The 20198-nt window shown below is 41.5% G+C and overlaps 1 protein-coding gene across 1 annotated transcript in view; it reads left to right on the top strand.

Annotated features, from left to right (window-relative positions):
* Positions 1–16564, top strand: part of tgfbr3 (transforming growth factor, beta receptor III) — a 67583-nt gene extending 51019 nt beyond the window's left edge. The window contains exons 12-17 of the mRNA XM_047586974.1: positions 17–193; positions 2276–2569; positions 3160–3277; positions 7328–7363; positions 7966–8073; positions 12256–16564. Coding sequence (XP_047442930.1) covers positions 17–193; positions 2276–2569; positions 3160–3277; positions 7328–7363; positions 7966–8073; positions 12256–12374 — 852 coding nt within the window. The 3' untranslated portion in view covers positions 12375–16564. The remainder of the gene's footprint in view (positions 1–16; positions 194–2275; positions 2570–3159; positions 3278–7327; positions 7364–7965; positions 8074–12255) is intronic.
* The last annotated feature ends 3634 nt before the right edge of the window (positions 16565–20198 follow it).

The following is a 20198-nucleotide window of genomic DNA, read 5'->3' as shown; positions in this document are numbered from 1 at the left end:
TTCCCTCTCCTCGCAGTTCAATTGCACATACAAAAAGCCAGAGGAAACCCCCCAAACATACATTCCCAAGATCCCAAAGCCACCGGTCAACAACATGACGTTTAACATGGAGCTGTACAACACACAACTGTTCAACCATCCTTCGCACCAGGCTTTCTTCACCGTCTCACAAAACCAGCAAGTGTTTGTGGAGGTACGTTTTCATTTATAATACATCACAGTTTCGGAATAAAGGTGTATTATTTTTCTAACCCTAAATTAGAGCTTTTGGGAGGGATATGAGCTCTTTTAATCCTTCCTGCTTTGATCTCTCAGTCTGGCATTCTCAAGGATGGTTTGTATTTTGTCTGGTTGAGGCTAAAAGCAAATACCTACTTCCAATCCTCACATCCATTGCATTTCCTCTCTGCATGTTTCTATGTCTGTCTAGTTTAAAATATTTGTTTGGCAACAGTAATTATGCTGGCCATAAAGACTATTAGTCTGAGGCCCTTTGAAGAGATGATTTATGATGATATCAGCAGGAGATGCTTCTCTGACAGTGTGGACACAAAGCCAGTGGGTTACAAAGAGCTGCCTGTGTAAAAGGCCATGGCACCACCCCGACTCCAAAACTCACACTGTGCTGAGACCTGACCTGAAGCAATGGTCAAAAGGTGCACAAGTACACTTTGATGCACACAGAGTGGCCTTGTGTTTGTTCAGAACAGTGGTGGACATTTGATATATTGTTGTAAATATGCAGCATGTGTATGCAAACTTGAGTTTTTTTTTTTTTTTACCCTGGCCAAGACCTTTCTAATGAGGATACCACCAGTGGCAGTCTTGTGGTAACAGATGGAAATCTGTTTCTGCCATCTAAAGAGCAACTGAAATATTACTTGAGTGAAGCGGTTCGAGGTTCAGGGCAACCCTTGCTTTCATTTCTAGACCCTGTCAGTGGTTGGAATTTGACAAACCAATGAACAGAGATGGATATGATGTGACATAACATTATGACCACCACAGGAGAATTAAATAATACTGACCATCTTGCGGCAATGTAACGTTCTCCTGAGAAACCTTTGTACGTCACTTTTCCGGATGCTACTTGTATCACCTACCTGGACCAGACCATTATCTGTCTATCGAGCCAAAGGCTACAGCTTCCGGAGGTGACTTTGGGAATCAGTAGAGTACATTATTAAGATGGCAGCAGTGGTCCCCAGCAGGTTGCAGCCTGACACAGGAACAAACACAAAAATGGTTTAGGAAGATCTCAAAAAAACATAATAAAAACAGAACAAACATGCACTGGAACGAGTCTGATCCACAGAGCCTCCTCCCTTCAACCCGTAGGGCCCAAAGGCCCCCACTAACAACATCCTGATGCCAGACACCACAGGACACCCTCAGAAGGCCCCATGTCCAGTCTCTGATGTGTCACAACTATTTTGGAAGCACAAGGGAGACCTACACAAGGTGGTCAGGTGGTCATAATGTTACGTCTGATCAGTGTACATATATTTATTGATTTTTCTTTGTTGAAAACCAGATTAGAATAAAGGTTATATTTCTGTCTCAAACTTTTCCTGACCCACCAACATTTGTAGCTGGAAAAGCCACATTAAAACAGTACTGACGCTAGCATTTCCCAATGTAGCTTTGTAGTTGATATCAATAATGCGTTATAAAACTTTTTGGTCTGCTTGATGTATGAGAGTCCAGTGTTCACTTTCAGATCTGATGTGGTTTCTCCCCATTCCCATGGGAAGCATGTAGCTCTTTATCTGCCGAATGCTCCATTGTGTTCACCAGCTGTTCACTGACATTGTCTGTGTTTCATTTGGTGTGCGTTAGTTAGCGTACATTGGGTGAAATAGTTGTTTCTCTGCAAACGACTGCTGTAACAGTGACAGTGAACTGACACTGCAAGTGACCCCTTTCATATTTTACTCCCATTTGATAAAAAAAATGTCGACAGACTCGACTTTAATTAGAAATTTTGTCTGAACAAATAACACAACTCAAACGTGGCACTTTCTGTTTAACATTCACGTTGTATCAAGCTGATGAACTTGGTTATTGCTAAGTGGGTGTAAAATTACAATGTTGTCAGATACTGATGTTTAAGAGTGAATGTTCGTTTTAAGTTTAACGTTATAAATGAGAAAGCTCATGGTATTCACTCTCAGCTCTTTGAATAAACAGTTTCACTCGTTGATCATGACGTGACAAATGATAAATGGTTGGTGTCCTTAAATTATCATTGTTTTCCTTGTCTCGTGCACTCCAGGTCACATCAGCGGCATCCGACCCAGAGCTGGGGTTCACCATCATATCATGCTTCATTTCTCCCAACTCCAACCCCAGCGTGGCCTCGGACTACAAACTCATTGAGACGGTTTGCCCCACGGATGACTCCGTCAAATACTACCCTCAGAGGGACTTCCCCGTCCCTCACGTTAAGATGGATAAGAAACGCTTCAGCTTCATCTTCAACTCAAAGTTCAACATGTCCCTTCTCTTCCTGCACTGCGAGATGTCTTTGTGCTCAAAGAGATCCCAGGGGAAGCAAGAACTACCACTGGTATGCAGCATAATCTTCTCCAAATTACATTTATTCGTTTGCGTGTTTGCTGATTTTGCCGTGTAAGCCGTCAAGGTTGTTTCAGTCTCTCCAGAGCCGTATAGTATCAGCAGGGTCGGTTTGAGACAGATTTCAAGCCAGTCTTGTAGTGCTCTGTCTTTATTCTGGCTGACCTGAGCCAGTCACTGTCAGGTCTGCACTCAGCGCTAAGCAGGAAACATGAATCCATGCTCGGCTGCCAGGTGTCCAGCTGTTGAACAAAAAGACGTCGTCATTTTTCATTTTTTTCTCACTGCGTTATACTTCCAGCTCACACAATCGTTTTCTTTTACTTTCTCATTTTGCCTCAAAAATAGTGTTAAGAGCAGTGGCCTGGGGCTGACTTGTGATTGTAATTCTGATTGCAATCAAGGTCGGACTGAGGCTTCTAACTTTGTCATTTGTTTGATTTCCTAGTTTAAACTTACAGTCAGGTATGACAGGAGGCATTTGCGTTTGAGAAATGTGTTTGTTTTTGCAAATCCCCTTTTCTGACTTTTTTTTCCCTGCCGCTATTAATCCTCTTGTTTTCTCTCATCTTATCTGAACAGTGCTTAAAACCCAGTGCGCGCTGTGATTCTCTCTCATTGGACAACATCTTGGCCATGGCGATGAACACCAAGGTGTCCACTAAGCCGCTGGTTGTGGTGGATGTACCAGTCATAACAGGTTAGTGAGAAGGGGAAGAAAACACTATGTAAATCTTTGTATGGTGTATGACACCAGCACGGTTAAGCTCTGGTGGCCACAGTTATGAGGATGTATGGTGTGATAAGAAACCTGGAGAAAAGAAAGAATTGGATCCGAATGGAGAATTCAGAGAAAGCTGAGACCGCTATTAGATCGGACCAAACCGCAAAACGCTGCACATCACTTTTCTGCATCTGGTCATCATTAACTCCAGTGCGTCTCTTTGTGTGTAAGTTTGTGCGATTGTTTGCGAATGCCAGCGCACATTTGGTATGCATTAGCCTGAGGCTGTTTACATTTGTACACAATAGTGTGTTTTAAGGTGCGTGTACACACCAGCATATGGCTGACTGTAGTAAAGGGGAGTGTGCTGAAGCTAAGTCCCAGTACTGCTGTTCTGGATCAGTCCACACTGAAGGAGATGTGGAAAAATAGGAATCATACAGTTACTGAGCTCCAGTTGTTTTCACTTAGACCCTTCACTGTGGCCTCCCCTTTCCACTAGAGAGGGGGAAAAAAGGGGAGTGGTGGTCCTCTTGTTGGGTTTGGGAGCCCAGCCGGAGCCTGAAGGCCCTTTGGTCATCACTTGTTTACCTCGTCATTCACCAACTCGCTGTATCACAGCGTCTCAGGGGCTGAAAGTGTGATCAGAGGGAGGGAGCAGTGTGCAGGGGACGAGGGCCTGAGGTCACTTCCATTTACATTTTATTTATTATGACCTAAACTATGACGGGCCGATGTAACCCATGGGTGCCCATTCTCAAGCGGACTGCCAGAGGTTTTTGAAATAATCATCCCTTCTGAGCAATGACATCAACGAGAGACCTGCGGTCAGTTTGATTCAACTTTATATGGTGATGATTTGATATAAATGACATCACTGTAATGTGTGTGATCTGTAACCTGACCGATATATGAACATGGCCAGTGTTGGCCATGTTCATATATCGGTCCAACTGTCATATATCGGACCAACTGTCCTTCAAGCGGAGGTGGACCTTCTCTAAACATCACCAGTCTCACAGAACTGTAGACGCTACTAGGATGAGTGACGAAATGTCCAGCTGCCTTTATTCGATGCCTTTTGGAATCCTTTCTGTAAATGAAATTTCAAAAGAAACCCCAGCTCCTTATCCAAAATCAAAACACATCAATGAACAACACCCCTATCCTAAATGTAGCAACAACATCGAGCAAACTGTTGGAGTTTAAAGTCCAGTTGCTGCAGAGTGATGTCAGCACAACGTTTAAAGCGTGGCAATGAGTTTCCAGTGGCAGATGAAAGTCTGCACATCTGGACGTTCATGTTGACAGCATTGGCATATGTATTGTGAAGGAATTTCTATTACTCTTCTGTAATAATTGATGAGTTAATCAATAATGCAAATCATGTTCTTTGCCGAAATATCGATGTTGGTATTGGCCTCAAACAGCCTGTATCGTTCAAGCCGTAGAGTGAGTCAGGGTTGCTGGGTGGATTTATTACAGTCTAATTGAACACTACTGGGAAAATGATATTATATGGACAGAGTCATTATTTAATGTTGATGTTGAAAATATTGGTGAACAGGGACTATGAAATTTGTAATGACAAAGTGAGTGACCTAAACTAACGTGGGCCCACACCAATATACCAGTGCAGCGGGTTTATTTTCCATGGAATAGAGTAGGTAGACACAGATATGCCATAAACACTGTGAAAAAAAATAAATCTAAGTAAGACTTTATACCTTCTGATACAAAGGCATCTCTTATGCTAGGACGGCAAGCAAAACAAACGGCCTTTTCAAGGGCCACAGTTCTGCACTGGACTGCATCCCAAGGAACTTAACTTGATCTACAAATCAAAGAGAGCCACTTTTGGACAGCTTGGTGCATGGAAAAACATAACATCCTCAAAACTCCTGCCATCAAAATTAGATTTACCACTTCACAATATCAGTAAGCCGTTTTTTATGTATCTGGTAGTGTTCTGAAAGAGCTGAAAAATGTAATTTATCTTGGCAGTTGGCAGTTGGGATCATTACACTGGTACGAGCAGCGTTTAGTTTAAAGGAGAGGAGAACACTTTGATATCAGGAGTATTATTTAAAACATATTGGAGTGGCTGGAGCTGCAGTTTATGAAATATAAATGCGTTAGCCCTTCATGTTGCTTCATGTTTCTAAGTAGCTGATTTTTCGGACAAATGTCTGTGATGATGTATCATCTTAAGATATTCTAAATTATGTGTTTTTGCTCTCCACAGGGGCTGCAGTAGTCAGTGGCATGATGTCAAGTAGCTATAAAACTCAAATCGTATGATTTTAATAGTCTAAATCAGGTGTCTTCAACTTTTTAAGAGATTAAGTAGGGACCCCTCAGCCTACTATAAGTGTTCTATATTAAACTTGACCGAGTGCTGCTTCTAAATATACAGGTTTAAATGTTATTTGAAATGCACCCCTCTGTGGCCATGCAAGTGGGGTAAACATAAACATACAATTTAAGTTAAAAATAAAGAGAATAAAACAAAGCAAACCATTTTGGTGTTGCACTGTTACCTGCCCTTCGGTTAATATTGTAGCGTGCTTCTGGATTTCACCTCAGGACTGAATGGGCTCTTGGCCAATGGCGGGGAACCTGACAGAGTCCGTGTATGATATGCAGCCTCGTGATTGGCTCAGCAGCGATAGGGGTGGGTCCTACTGTGTACAGGAAGCTTAGTGTTGACTGAGCGATAACGTCTTCTGCCTCCATTTATCCCTTTGCTAAAATGTGTTGGATTATTATTAACGTGTATTTAAAGAAATTTATATGTGAAAATTTTTTAAAAATGTATATAAAAATGTCCAATCAACCAAAGACTCTGCGAGCCCCCTGCAGTACATAGTAGACCCTCTGTTGAAGACCTATGGTCCGAATCAAGGGATGTTTGCATTTGTATAGGAATAAGGGTTAATGCCTCAGCAGATTGAGGCTATTAAAAAAAGTATAAACCTGTGACAAACCTGCAAAGTTAAGTGCAGTCTTAAAATCCATATGGAGCTGGTTTCAGAAACAAGCTTTGAACTATGGAGTTCAACTTTTTGTTTTTTTACATTTGAACCCTGCGCCAGGAGTCTTGCAGAGGTGACATCTGTGGTTTCTGGTCTCCATGAGGAAAGGTCGGAGTTGAACAAAAACAAGTCATTACGTAGGAGGGCTCTTTCGTTCCATAGCAAACGAACTTACATAAACAAATGACGTTCATAGCGATATCAGTGCTTTTCCGACTTTGGCAACAGCTTAACGCAAACACTAGTCATGAGTTTAACTTCGCGGCTGCTGTCTGTTTCTGTCGAAGCAGGGAACAGTCAAGACCAGACAGACAACCTGCAGAGCATTGCCCCCCCTCCCCTCCACACACACACACGCCAAGGCATTATTTGAAATGTGCTCTGTTCTGCTGTTGTGAGCTAGCAAGCGTTAATGGCCTCTCTCTACATTCTTAGCGCAACAAGTAAACTGGGACAGATAACACACAGCAGTGGGATGGGGCGGCGGGTGGCAGAGAGGACGTCCTCTGGCCATCGTCCCCGCTGAAATTATACTCTTCTCTGATGACCTGTCATCATCCATTATGCGAGATGAAAACTTAAAGGTGTTCTTTCCAAGAATAGCGCCCATTGTGTCAGAGTCTTGGACATGCACCAAGTTTGCCTCTTGAGTTCGCCCATACACAAGTGCCTTTGTGTTGTTTGTTAAGTCATCATTCCAGCTAATTTCACTTTTGAACGACTTCCAGATGGCTTGAAATAAATGAAGAAGAACTGGTCAGAGTCAGGAGGTTCATCCTTGACGAGGCTTTCAGCTTAAAGACTGGCTGCTCTTTCACTGTTTTCCTGCTTCAGGTTTCTGTATCACATTCCACAGAGAATTGCTTATCAACACAGTGCGGTATCAGCAATCTCCTCCTCTGGACTGTGGCTGACAGGCTGACTCAGACCATGTATTACACACACATAACAGCCCACAAATGCTGACATGTAATTCAATTTTACCTTGCAGATAATCCTGAAAATCCAGAAGATCCTACAGATAAAGGTAGGTACAGTACAGTGTAAAATTATATCTTTGCACAACCCACATTGTTTCTTCCATGTTTTCATGCGGAGCCCTAAAGTGTCCTCTAGTAGCTTTAAGTATAAAGTAAATAATAATATGAATAGATTGTATAAAATGTATAAATAAACTCAAAAATAACAAATATTGAAGAAATTATTAACCCGGGTCACTTTTTATTTCAAGTGTCTTGATGTTGGTCTCCACGATTTTGTGTTACTTTGTCTCACTCAAATAGCAACAGAGATGATCTGTTTATTCAGCTAGCTGCTGTTAGCATTAGCTAATGATGAATGCTTATGCTAAATAAGATTGCAAGCTCTCACGTGTCCAACTGTGACATTGTTGCTCTTTTGCTAACTAGAGCTAACTAGCAGAAAATGTTGAGCGTACTAGCTTAACGTTAGCATGTTGCGTATGATTGGCTGAGCACTGAATGGTCCAGGGTCATTCATCTGTCATCCATGTTTGTTTTTCAGAATTTATTCATGACATAATTTAGCAATTTTTTAAAATTTAATATTGACATTAGTTTGTGCGTTTGAAAGCCATACATATTAACGGTGCGCTGCTTTGTTTCCCAGGACCGCTCTACGTGCTGGACACTCCAACTGTGGTGGGCATCGCCTTTGCTGCCTTTGTGATTGGGGCTCTGCTGACCGGAGCCCTGTGGTTTATCTACTCACACACAGGTAGGTACTTCACCTGCTGTTGCACGGCCCAGCTCAACTCTCTACATTAATGAAAAGATAAGATGCGAAGGAATGTCCGAGGCCCTCCGTGCCAGAAATGTGCCGCTTGCTATTGCCAAACATCCTGCTGCTGACAGAGGCCGGTTCACAATAACATATTGACTCCTCTACTGTAAATATATCCTGTTGGTCAGCAGCAAGAGCTCTTCTCTTTCCTGTCTTTGAGTGTTTTGAGGGCTGTGTGGTGGTCAGCGAATATTCTCAGTACAATGGCTGAATTGGAAATTCCCCTTGTTGGGTTTAGTGGGCGCTCACAGGAAAAGACACACAATCTGTCCATTAGATGCCAAGACCTTCCCCATCGTCCCCAGCCTGCTGACCCCAGCTGATCCTTGAGAGGAAGTATGCTGCGAGCAGCCCGCTGAGTATATCGTTACACAGAGCTGCCCTGTTCTCGTTGGCCTTAGTGTTTGACTGGTGATCCTCTGTGTCATTGACCTGTTGCCCCGTGTTCTCCACGGATTCCTTTGATGAAGAGGGTTAAGAGGTTTCAGTTTAGACTTAAAGGTTTCCAGAAACCAAACAAGTTTACAGTTTATAAAGAGCTCTCAGTTTGGCCGACTGATCACTAAATCATATCATAAATGTGACGATGATACGGACACTGACAGTCTGAATGGTTGTTACAAAGTGTTCCACTCATGCTTCATCACATTTAAAACAAGTGTTTACTGAACAGGATTTCTTTCCGCACTAAAAAACAGCTGTCACATGTTAGGGACCTTATCTTCATCACAATATTGGTATTGGCTTCTGTTTAGAAAGCCTCTTTATTTCATCTTTATGGATTTTATAGAGTGGGTGACCAACCAAGAAACACAATCCTTGGAATCCTTTTCCAAAGATAGTCAATGACAAATGTAAACATGCACAGGGAACAGGTGTAAAGATAGAAGTTAGGACAAAATAAGACCGGGGCCAAGACTTTTCAGTGAAAGACACATGTTCCTGTTGGTGTTATTAAAACAGGCTCTTGGTCACGTTGGAAGGATTTTTTGATCCGTATTGGCTGAAATGACCTTATACGGCAATATGTGCAGTCCTATGTAAAGATAGATAGATGGAGATCCCCCAAAACAACCACCCAAAATATCACTCCGGAGTCTATTTTAAACCAGCGTACACAGTGATGAAACATGAAAAGAGATTTTGCCTTAAATTCAATTTTCCTGTTATTTAAAATTAGACATAATCACTGGGATTCTCCTTGGGTTTTTATATCCAATACTATTCAACTCCTTATTAGGATATAAGAAGTATAAGTTCCTTAAACAGCAACATGACTATATCATTATATTTTCTGACATTTTGCTCATTGTCTTGGCACTTACAATAAGTCTGTATTGTGCCAGGGATATAGTCACTTCTTCCAAGAAATCTGCTCTCCACATCTCCTCAGCTGGTCAGACTACACACAAAAGACGCTACTAGACTAATAGCATGCACAGGCTGAATCACTCACATGAGGAATATTTTCAAACATTGTCTGCTGTAAGATCCAGACATTGATGAGCCAAAACATTTGGACGACCACTTCCTGTTGTTGGTCCCTGTGTTGGTGTAAAACGGCTCAGATTCACCAAGAACTGGACTATTCAAGACCGAGAGCACCCAACAGAGCACCTTCATGGTTCACGACCCAGTCATCTGACGTAACAATAACAATAAGGCCCTTGTTAGAGTATTTACATCTGACCAGCTGTCCCACGTCACATTACATTACTTTACGACGACAACCATACTCACAACAGTATTTTATCGATAACGGGAAATGTTTTACTATTGAATAAAGACTAAAATTATCGCTGTTGGATGAACTGACATGAAATGTTTTGATATACATTGTACCTAGACGGACACATCACAACTATTTTAAATTAGGCACTAGATATCGACCGATATGGACTTTTTACGGCCGATACTGTTTTTTTTTTGTTTTTTTTTTTACATCAGCATTGGCCGATACGAGCAGCTGATTTTTGTGAGACAATATTTGGATCTGACACTGCTTTTTCTCCCTCCACTCGCATGATAAAAATGGCACAGTGACAACAAATGCTACAAGTCTCCATTTAACCAAAAACATAAACAGTTATTGTGGTTGATTAACAACCTGCACTATTAGCTTGCCAGAGAGAGAAAAAGACGTCAGCAAACTCTTACCTAACAAACTAAAAGTTAGGACTGTTGCTAATGACTGTAATGTGTTGGTGCTGAGTGATAAAGTAAATAGAGCTTAGCCCATTTTCCAGCTTCCAGGTGCAGGTACTCTGCTTGTGGGGGAGGGGCAATATATGGGCTGCGCGGGTCCTCAGTGTCTCCAGCAGCTGCCTGTGGTTGCGCCTGTCTGTAAATCTTGCTGGGGGAAAAATATATATATGAATCAGCGAACGCACCTGCGATACCAGTAAAAAGCGTATTGGTCACCATTTACTACGATGGTGATCAAGGAAAACAGTTTACCTGCTCAACATCTTCATATTAGCGTTGTGTACATTAGCATTTAGCTCAAAGTAGTTCGTGTCTAAAATATAGCTTTTGCAGAGCCACAAGCATGACTGTGAACTGCGACCTTAAAAAAAAACGAAGATGTGATTTAGAGAAAGTATAGGTGTCTGCATTCATTTGAGACTTTGAGGACAGAGGAATCAGTAGGGATTTTTTGAAGGTTTTTCGATTTATTTGATTTTTTTAGTCAGGAGCGCCAAAACAATGCTGTTTGTCCAGCCTGCTGAAATGAGTTGTCAGCAATAATTCTTGACAGTCCATTCAGTGATTACACTCACACTGAGATGTATCATGCCATTGTATCGCTTTAAGTTGCTCCAAGTTTAGACTGATGACTGTGCTGTTGTGTAAGAGGGAGACTGTTAAGGCATATTACCCCTGAGATATCAGTTACAACAACTGCGCACGGAGTCTCACACATGCGCTTTGTTTCCGTGACATAAAAAGGCAGCATTTATCTTCCCTATCGAAGAAAGATAATATTAGGGTTGGGAATTTAAATTTCCCCAGACGCACAAGGTGAATCCAAGTCCCTTTGTTTTGTAGAGCTCTCGGTCCTGTGAGGGAAAGTCTGCCAGCTGCCCTGTTCTGGTAAACATTAGCAGAACGGAGGGGCCTGAGAGAGGGAGCAGGATGCAAGATTGCTGTGGATACATTTGCCTGTCATACTGTATATGCGAGCACTCTTGCAAACACACACAACACTTAGCACAAACTTTAGATAGACAAAGCTTTGCCTTGGAGAACAGAATACTCTCCTCTCTCTCTGTCTACTTTTCTGGGAGGATAGACGCTGGAACGCTAGCGAGTAATAATTGTGCCAGATACTCAAATTAAACACAGACTTGGCCGTATTTCAAAAGCTGTTCATTGTCTGTCAGAGACATTTTTTGTAAACAGACATGAGCATTTTTATGTGCCCATCATTAAGGCGTTGGATCCCGGGAGTCTAGAAACGAAATGCTTATTTAGACATAGAACAATAAACCAGTCGGTGCTTTGAGCTCCAGTCACGGGGTCCTGTGTCGTGTTTGTTCTGCTTTATCCACTAAAGAAAGGCTAATCGATCCCAGATAACAAAAGAAATGAACTCCATGAACGCGGGAAACCTCTTTTAGTTTAAAATACCAGCGGTATGAAAGGGCTTGACCCGGGGCCCGGCAGCTGATAACCCCGTGGCAGATTACACTTGAAGATATTACAAGTTAAGGCAGATGAAGCCCATGAGAGATTCTTGAATAACTTTAAACATTTAGCAAAGACTGTAAACTGAGAATTACATTGTGTTGCAAGAATGCATTCATCTACAGGGGACTGTGCAAGAAAATACTGGAATCTTATGAGCTACAGTGCAAGGTTTATATCAAAAAGTGACAGTCATAGTAAACAGAAGGAGATTAACACATGATAGATCTTTTCTTTGTACAGACGAACAATGGAGGCTACAGAGCTTAGAGAGGAATTCGGTTTGAAGCTTTAAACGCCTCGCTTCATCATGTTACTACCTAACTCTAGTTTTCACTAAACGGTATTCCTCTTTTTTTTTTGCTTTGTCCCTTTGGTCCAATCCTCTCCTCCCCGTTGCTCCCACTCCCTCTCCTGCTTTATGTCTAGGTGAGACAGCTGGCACACAGCCGGTCCAGAAGCCTCAGCCTGCCTCGGAGAACAGCAGTGCGGCCCACAGCATCGGCAGTACGCAGAGCACGCCGTGCTCCAGCAGCAGCACAGCGTAGCCCAGGACGCCCACCCAGCAGGAAGCGCAGCCCGGCCGCCAGCACAGGAAGGGCCCCAACGGTTCACAGGAACCGGTTTGTTGATCTCCTTCCGTGAAAGGAATTATTTTTGGGGATGGGACGCGACGGAGTGAAAGTGTGATTATAGAAATCAAGAAAAAGATATAAAACACTTTTAGTTCTTGTGTAAAGCTGTCGCCACTTCGAGTGTGCGCAGACAAATGTATTGCCCTGGTGTTAATGTGTGTAACAGTTCCGAGACACAGCTTGGCAGGCTTGCCTCACATCAAAAAACAAACAACAAAAAAGAACTCAAACTAATGTGAGTTTATGTCCAGGCATTTATTTCTAATCCAAATGCTGTTTTTTTTGGGTTTTTTTTTTTTTTGTTTTTTTCCAGATCCCAGCCTTTTGTTTTGACCTTAAATGGTGTGATTTAGGCTGCTTGTACCCAACAGGTGTACTCCAAGTAGTGAGCAAACGCAATAAGGCTGCAGTGATGTCAGCAAGTGAGATGTTGATGGCTGGACCATAACATGTTACTTTATGATGTGCAAGTGAGAAAGGGGCAAAGAAGCAAAGCAACCACTATTAACATGCGGACAGATGTGCAGTATGTCAGTCTGTGACTTGGCGCAGAGAGACAATGGCTTTTAAATGACAGTGTAGTTATTGAATGTATTCAGAACACGCCAAAAAAATGTGAAAGGTAAATGTGAATGATATGCTGATAAAATTCTTCATTTTATATTAATTTCAGACTTTTTTCTTTCTATATAGTGAACTCATACACATATAGTATATATATATATATATAAATATGTATAATAGTATATTAGACAAAATCTAGGTCTAAGCTAAAGGTCTAATGCTGAGTCTCTGTTTCATTCATGTTACGCAACTTAACAGCGGCATTATGGATCCCTTTTACTAGCCGTTATTGGAACTAGGTAAATGAGGAGATGGCTAGCTCTCTCATGTGTTGAGTATGGAGCTGGTTCCAGGTGGTAAATAGCCTAGCTTAGCATGATATCGGCATTTTTAAGAAAACGGTTAAACCACAGAACTACACCCACTTATTTTCATTATTTCTGTCTGTTAATTAAAACCAGGCAGTGGGTGGTTGTGGTTTAGCTTAACATAAAAACCTGAAGACATTCATGTACCAACTTTCACTTTGGACACTCATTGCTAACTTTTTCCCCTCGTGTGGTTTTGAAATGCTAATCTTAGCTCATCACCTACCACCTGTATCTGTTCTAAGTGTTTTAAGATAAAAATTTGCATTCGATCTCTTTAATCCTACACTTAACAAGCATAAAAAAAAAACAAAAAACATCAACCACATTAGAGGCACTTTCATGATCTAACTTCTTGTTGAATGGTTCCTCAGTTTCCCTCTTCCTCCGGTCTTTATGCTAAGCTACGCTAACCGCTTCCTGTACTCGACGTAGGGATGTTAAAGTGGCATTGATCTTTTCATCTTACACTCGGCATATCTCCAAATGTTGAATTATTCTCACCAGACTTGTATATTTTTGTGAATAATGTAAATAGTCGAATCTGCAGACATGTAGGCAAATTCTGTTTTTCCGTCTCTTGACATGGGTTAACAGATCCATTTCAGTCCACGAACGCAATTTCTCAGTTTCAAAGTCATGAAATATGAATCACAGTGCTGAATGATGATGGATTTAACTTTATACTTTAATCTTAAAGGATGTGAACTGGTTATCATACGTTAGAAACGCTCGTCTTCACGGCTTCCACTATTAAACAATCTGAAAAAAAAGAAAAGTGAAATACAGCCCAGACCAAATAATTGAAAAAAGAAGCACAGGATCATTTGAAAGTCTTTCATTTGTGATAAAACGGTGATACCCTATCTTCAGCCAGAGTCCAAGTCATTGTCATTTTAGCAAGGCAATTATTATTATTTTATTCATCCCTCTTGTTTTTGTTTAAATCCTGGCACTGATCCTGTGTTGAATAAGCTGAAGCTCATTGTTACTGACATATATTGTCATGTTTTCTTCAAACTTCAACACCGCGGCTACCCCACCCTCTCAGAAGAATATGAATGTTTGCTATGTGTGTGTATGTGGAGGACAAACTGGGGCCCTTGAATCCGCAAAGGGAGGTTCTCCTGTAACGATTTAACTGGGTCTCGGAAAAAGAAAAAAAAAGAAAAAAGCAGAATGTATATTCTCTCGAAGCTTTCTCTTCCCTTATGTAAACATGTATAAAGCTTTTTACAGAGAGTAAAAAATCTATATATTTGTGTATAAAATTATATTTTGGAATATATTTACCAAGAGAAATCTATATTATATGTGTGTAAGTACTGTGAATTACGGATGTGCTCGTACAGGACGTGTGTCTGTGTGTGTGGGAGGAAGTATTTAGAATATTCAGTAAAGCCTCATGCCATGGTTTATGACACTTGAAAATTGAATACTACTATTTATAACACAAAATCGGATCAGACACTATGTATTTTTTATATTACCTGATGTGTCTTAAAACATGTAATGAGATTATAGTGAATATTATAGTAGTAGTATGTTTGAATCATGGAACACAGCTCTTTCTTTAAAATAAATAAATAAATAAATCTCACGTTTTGTCATCTGGTTGGGCATCATTTAGATTTTTCTACTTTGCAATACTAAGTCGTTACTGAAGCCGTTCCAGACGGATCACTGCTTGTATAAATAACTTTTATATGAAGTAAAGAAATCAGATGTTTTATAACCTTTTCAAGATGGAATATACCTTCGATACCCATTGCATACCATCGAGCACATTAAAGTATATATTCTTGTACAGTGACATTAAATGATGATTCTTCTGAGGTTGTTTTAGTGTCTTGTCGTAAAAAACCCAGATCCCCGACTTGTTTCGGTTCTTAAGTTGTCAAAAACATGGCATATACGTATACCCTTAAAATAAGATTCAAAATATGAAATCAAACGGGAGGATTTAACCCAAATCTGGATTGAGGAAGTGGACTATATCCAAGGTATCTGTGTTAGGATACAAGATGGATAAAATCCAGTTTTCATTTGATTCTAGAAATCCAATCCCAATCCTGTTTCCAATCGCACTTTGTACTGAGATGTTTTAGAAGTGCTTTTTATCCGCTTTTGTGCCAGATGTGTCCGCCGCCAAAACCAAGCTGAAACCTTTGTTTCATAAAGTTTGCTTAAATAGTGCAATGTGCCGCTGTTAGCACGTAGCATTATTGCAAACAACAAATGGTTTATCCCGCTGCACGATGGACTGAATATTCCAAGTGTGTGCTGCAGGAGGGAACTGTGCCACAGCCTATAATCAGTGGTCACGGTGGGATTGGGGTTTTCTGACATTCCTGTAGTTTTGCGGATTCTCTTATCGACTGTGGTGAGCCTGTCTCCCACATGTAATCACCCCCCTCCTTTCGTGGTGTCATGCTGTTAAGAGGCCGAGCCTCAATATCGAGCTCTGGATATATAATATTTTCTTTTGACATCATTGAGCGACATTCTTTCGGTCAAAGTTAACAACAGGGAGTCGCTGTTCAGCTATTAACGTTCCTCCTTGCCTTTTGCCCCAGTGCATGCTGGGAAGAACTCCCTCACTTCCTCCCTCATGGCCATAAACAGACATAGATAGTCTTATGCTGTGTTATCGATCTCAAATTTTTGATGCTGTACCACACAAACGGGCTTCTCACAATGCATGTAGGGAAGTGGTCACTGAACGACTCACGGTTAATGCTGAACAACTGTAACAACTGTAATTGGAGCACAAAACCATACATCTAGTTGTTGATTGTATTTTTTTTTTTTTTTATTAAACAAATTGACTACCTCATGTTTTTCTATGAATGTGTATTGAGTGTGTGAGTTTTTTCAGTTCTATAGATTTGGATTTAGGGGCCCCGTTGAGGTTTTATTGCAGTTTCGTATTTCATTTTTCCGTTTTATAAATAAAAAATAGAAAACAATGAAGAGGTTAGACTTCCGCATGATGCCAAGATTGTCTTTTTTTTTTGTTTTTTTGGCGTTTGTAAATGTGTTTAACATCAGTTAGCCACTATTGTTTCCTTTGGTTTTTGGAAATGTTTATATGTGTTTATATACGCTGTAAATACGCATGACGTTTGTATACCCATTACGATCAATAAATTTTCATGATAATTCACAAGAGTGACGTGGCCGTTTGTGTTCATTTGCGCCGTCGCTGCCATGTGGTGGGGGCACTGTGCGTGCCTCCTGCGTGGATCCAGCGTGGAAGAATGAGCTGCAATAATGATGTGTTAGGCCTGGCTCTGCAGTGGTGAAGTCATGACTCATCTCTGGTGAGCTCATAACATGATATAGACCATGTGGACCTCAGGCTGGAGGTTTTCAAAGCGGGGTGTGGGGTGACCACTGCGATGCATGAGTCCCTTGCCCCACCCCCCCCCCAACAATCATCTTTGCTTTTGATTAGAGCTCCTTGGAGGCAGCTGTTAGCAGCATGCCTCGGAGCAGCCTCTAAAGAATAACAGGCTAGGAGCAAATGCTGAAGCAGCCTCATGTTATGCCAGCACATGTTTGAGTTGAGAGGTACAAAATCCATCAGCCCTCTGACCCCTTTCCAGGCCTTCAAGATGTCACATATCTGTATCTTTATTTTCCCCGGTCTGGCCCCACGGATGAGGCATCCTCGGGCTGCGAAGGCCGTTGTCCAAGCGATGACTAATCCAGGCAACTTCTCGACAAGCGCTCATCGGGCCATAGACTGTGATGTAATTATTTTCATTTCCATCTTTCCCCTCTGGGTACGTGGAACACAAATTTGTTGTTCTCCAGCTAATCCATTTAGTCCGTGATTGCATGCGCCCCAGACAATAGTGCATGACAAATACAGGATCAAATTCAAAAGGGCTTTTTGTTTTTGCTTCACGGCTGCCAGAGCTCCAAACAGCGACACGGGGGAGACCGGGCTAATTTAGACCAGACCATTGGCCCTAAACTGAATTACTTGAATTAAGTTAAGTGAGATATTTTGGACCTTATAGTGTGCAACATCTGAGCGACTGTGTGTACCTACCCCCACAGCGTGCCTCAGTGTCCAGTCACACACAACTATGATGTAGTTGGAAGAAAAACCCTGACATCCAGTGAGCGATGAGCTCAGACTAAAAGCAGACTCGGGGGACATCGCCTTGTGTTTGTGCTTTCAGTTTACACAAAATAAATTCATCAAACTTCGGATTACATGGTATGGAAGGAAATCTTTTTTTGTTCGAGCTGTACATGGACACAGAAATCGCCCATCTCACGGAAAAAAGTCATGGAAAGTAGTAATTTAGGTTGTTATTGACTTGCTGCACTCGCTGTTGAGACTGTTCACTACTTTAAACCCCATTTAACTGAGACTTTCTTTTGGCTGAGTATTCCGTCTGCAAGGTTTCGTGCTTAAAATTCACTCAGCCTTCGAGCTCTCCAAGGATCCCGTCAAGGGAGTTGCTAATAGAGGGCTCGAGAAAAATATGAAGGAAATCTGACAACAGTCTGCAGCTTAATTGAAATTACTTTCAGATTCTGACTCAATTTTGGGTGAATTTGACTAATTTAAGTGTGATGCTGTATGTTCTTGTGAACTACTACATAACTCTGATTTATGATTTTCCTGTTCCTGTTTCCTGTTTCGTGTGGTCAGCTGCAGAGGCTCCCCTGTCTGTTGGAAATCTTAAATGGAGAAAAATACACATGGCACCAGCAGCTTCTTCCATGTTCCTCCATCTCTAAGCACTTTCAGCATGATTCAACATTAAACTCCAGACTTAATTTGCTGATGTGTACGACCACCTGATCAATGCAAATTGGATGTTTCCTTTTTGCTCTATTTTGGTCTCCACCACCTAAGACCACCTTTGTCGGGTATTTGGAGCTAGTCATATGCATTAGGTGTATAATTAAAACACTGCATAGAGTTGTCGCCCCCACATCCTCCTCCCCAGACACTGCGCTCAAACAGGCTGCCAGGGTGAGGACACTCCAACCAACAAGCACTAGAAACAGGGGTATGCAAGGATAAGTCCTATGCTTAATTTTTGGTTTTATAATTCTGTCAAAGATAGCTAGCTGAACAGTTGAACACGTACGGTAGGCACTGATAATCCTGACAGCCCCTGAAGTTACAACTTTTCAGGACCCACTAGCTCCCCAGTTTAAAAAGAAAATGACTCATAGCCATGTGTTAGCGTGCATTTTCTTTAAATTGCCGTCACTACTAAATCAGTCGAATAATGGCAGTATATGCAATAGGAAATTAGCCAACTCAGCATCTGTTTTAACCCTTTAAGACCTGAACATCAACCTGCGCATAAAAAAAAAAAAAAAACTTGCAGTATTTGAATACTGTAACTCACAGATGGACAACATTCAAAGCATGGCTGAACACTGGGAAGTTGCGCTCTCCGGTAAAAAACCTGCCATTACGGTAATTATGACGCACTCACTGTTGTCGGCGGCAGGTTGGGGAGCGACGCAAGACTGGGAAGCACCAGGAAGAGGGATTTGTTTTGAGGACTTTGTTGGTAACAACGAAATTGGTTACACAAGGTTTTCCAGACAAAAGTAAATCTTCCCAGCATTCAGCCACACTTTGAATTTTGTCAACAGAGCAAACCACTGTGAGTTACAGTAATTCAAACGCAGCGTGCTTTAACATATCACCAGCGACACGTTCAGACTTTAAAGGGTTAAAATCAGTTTTGGCCTGTTTGTGGAGCCTATTTGTAGCATGTCGATGCTAGGTTGGGTAAAATCAAAAGGTGGCTCTGATCCAGTTACTTTGCTTGCTGTCACATCTGTAACACAATGTGTTTGCTTCCCTGTTGAACCGAGATTGGACAATTGTCAGTCGGCCGGATCTCACAGGCAGAGAACACAAACAGAAGAGAACCGATCATTTCATACGAAATCATGCAGCATTGTTGTAGAAGAAGCCATTCATCCATGATGGTGATGGTCATTTTATTATTTAGTGAGGTACATACAATACATATTGTTACTTTAAAGTAAACTATAGCGTTGATGGGTAACTCCATTTACACCTTGGATGTCCAAGACTAGGTTATACCTGCTACTGAAACACATCCATGCCACAACGTTCAGGTTGATGCATGTGGTCCATTATCAGGAAAAGCCTCTTGACAATGAGATTTAGTGTTTCTTTAAAATTGTCCCATTTGTCACTTATTTCGGTCTTTCAGTCATGAAGCTGTATCTGACTGGTCTGAAGTCAGATGAGCTTCCCTGTCCACAAAATCTTTTCTTTTTTTTTAATGTTGGTTGGAAGTGGGAAGTGATTATGTTCCCACAAAGACCTGCCAGGCCAATCAAAGCTTTATCGGGGAGTTCGAATTTATTTTCAACTAAATGGCTCTGATTGGTCGGAGGACTGTCCAGTTGCGTGCGAAGACAAAGAGATGTTGCACAACTTTCCAAATAGACACTGAAAATGACAATCAAAAAAATTCCCCTGCTCTCAGTTCTGGGTGTCTCACACCTACATGAGGTCAGGACTTTGACTCATCTGTCCCCAGCGACCCATTGTTTCATTATCCTCCCCATAAGTCTTACGTCACTCACTATTATCATTAACCAATGAATTCAAACACTTGAGTCACGTACAGTAATATACACAGAGGCTTTGCTAGTCTATGATGTCATATTCCTCAAATTTGTGTTAAAGTCAAACAAGCCCGAGCAATAAAAGTGCTTATCTGGTCCAGTTAGCGTACTTTTCCTGTTGGGGGAATTGTTTTTTTTCCTGCTGTGTTGAAAC

This window comes from Mugil cephalus, chromosome 6 (assembly GCF_022458985.1).
Source record: "Mugil cephalus isolate CIBA_MC_2020 chromosome 6, CIBA_Mcephalus_1.1, whole genome shotgun sequence".
Taxonomy (NCBI): Eukaryota; Metazoa; Chordata; class Actinopteri; order Mugiliformes; family Mugilidae; genus Mugil; species Mugil cephalus.
Note: the sequence above shows the minus strand (reverse complement) of the source record. Positions and strands in the feature narration are given on the sequence as shown.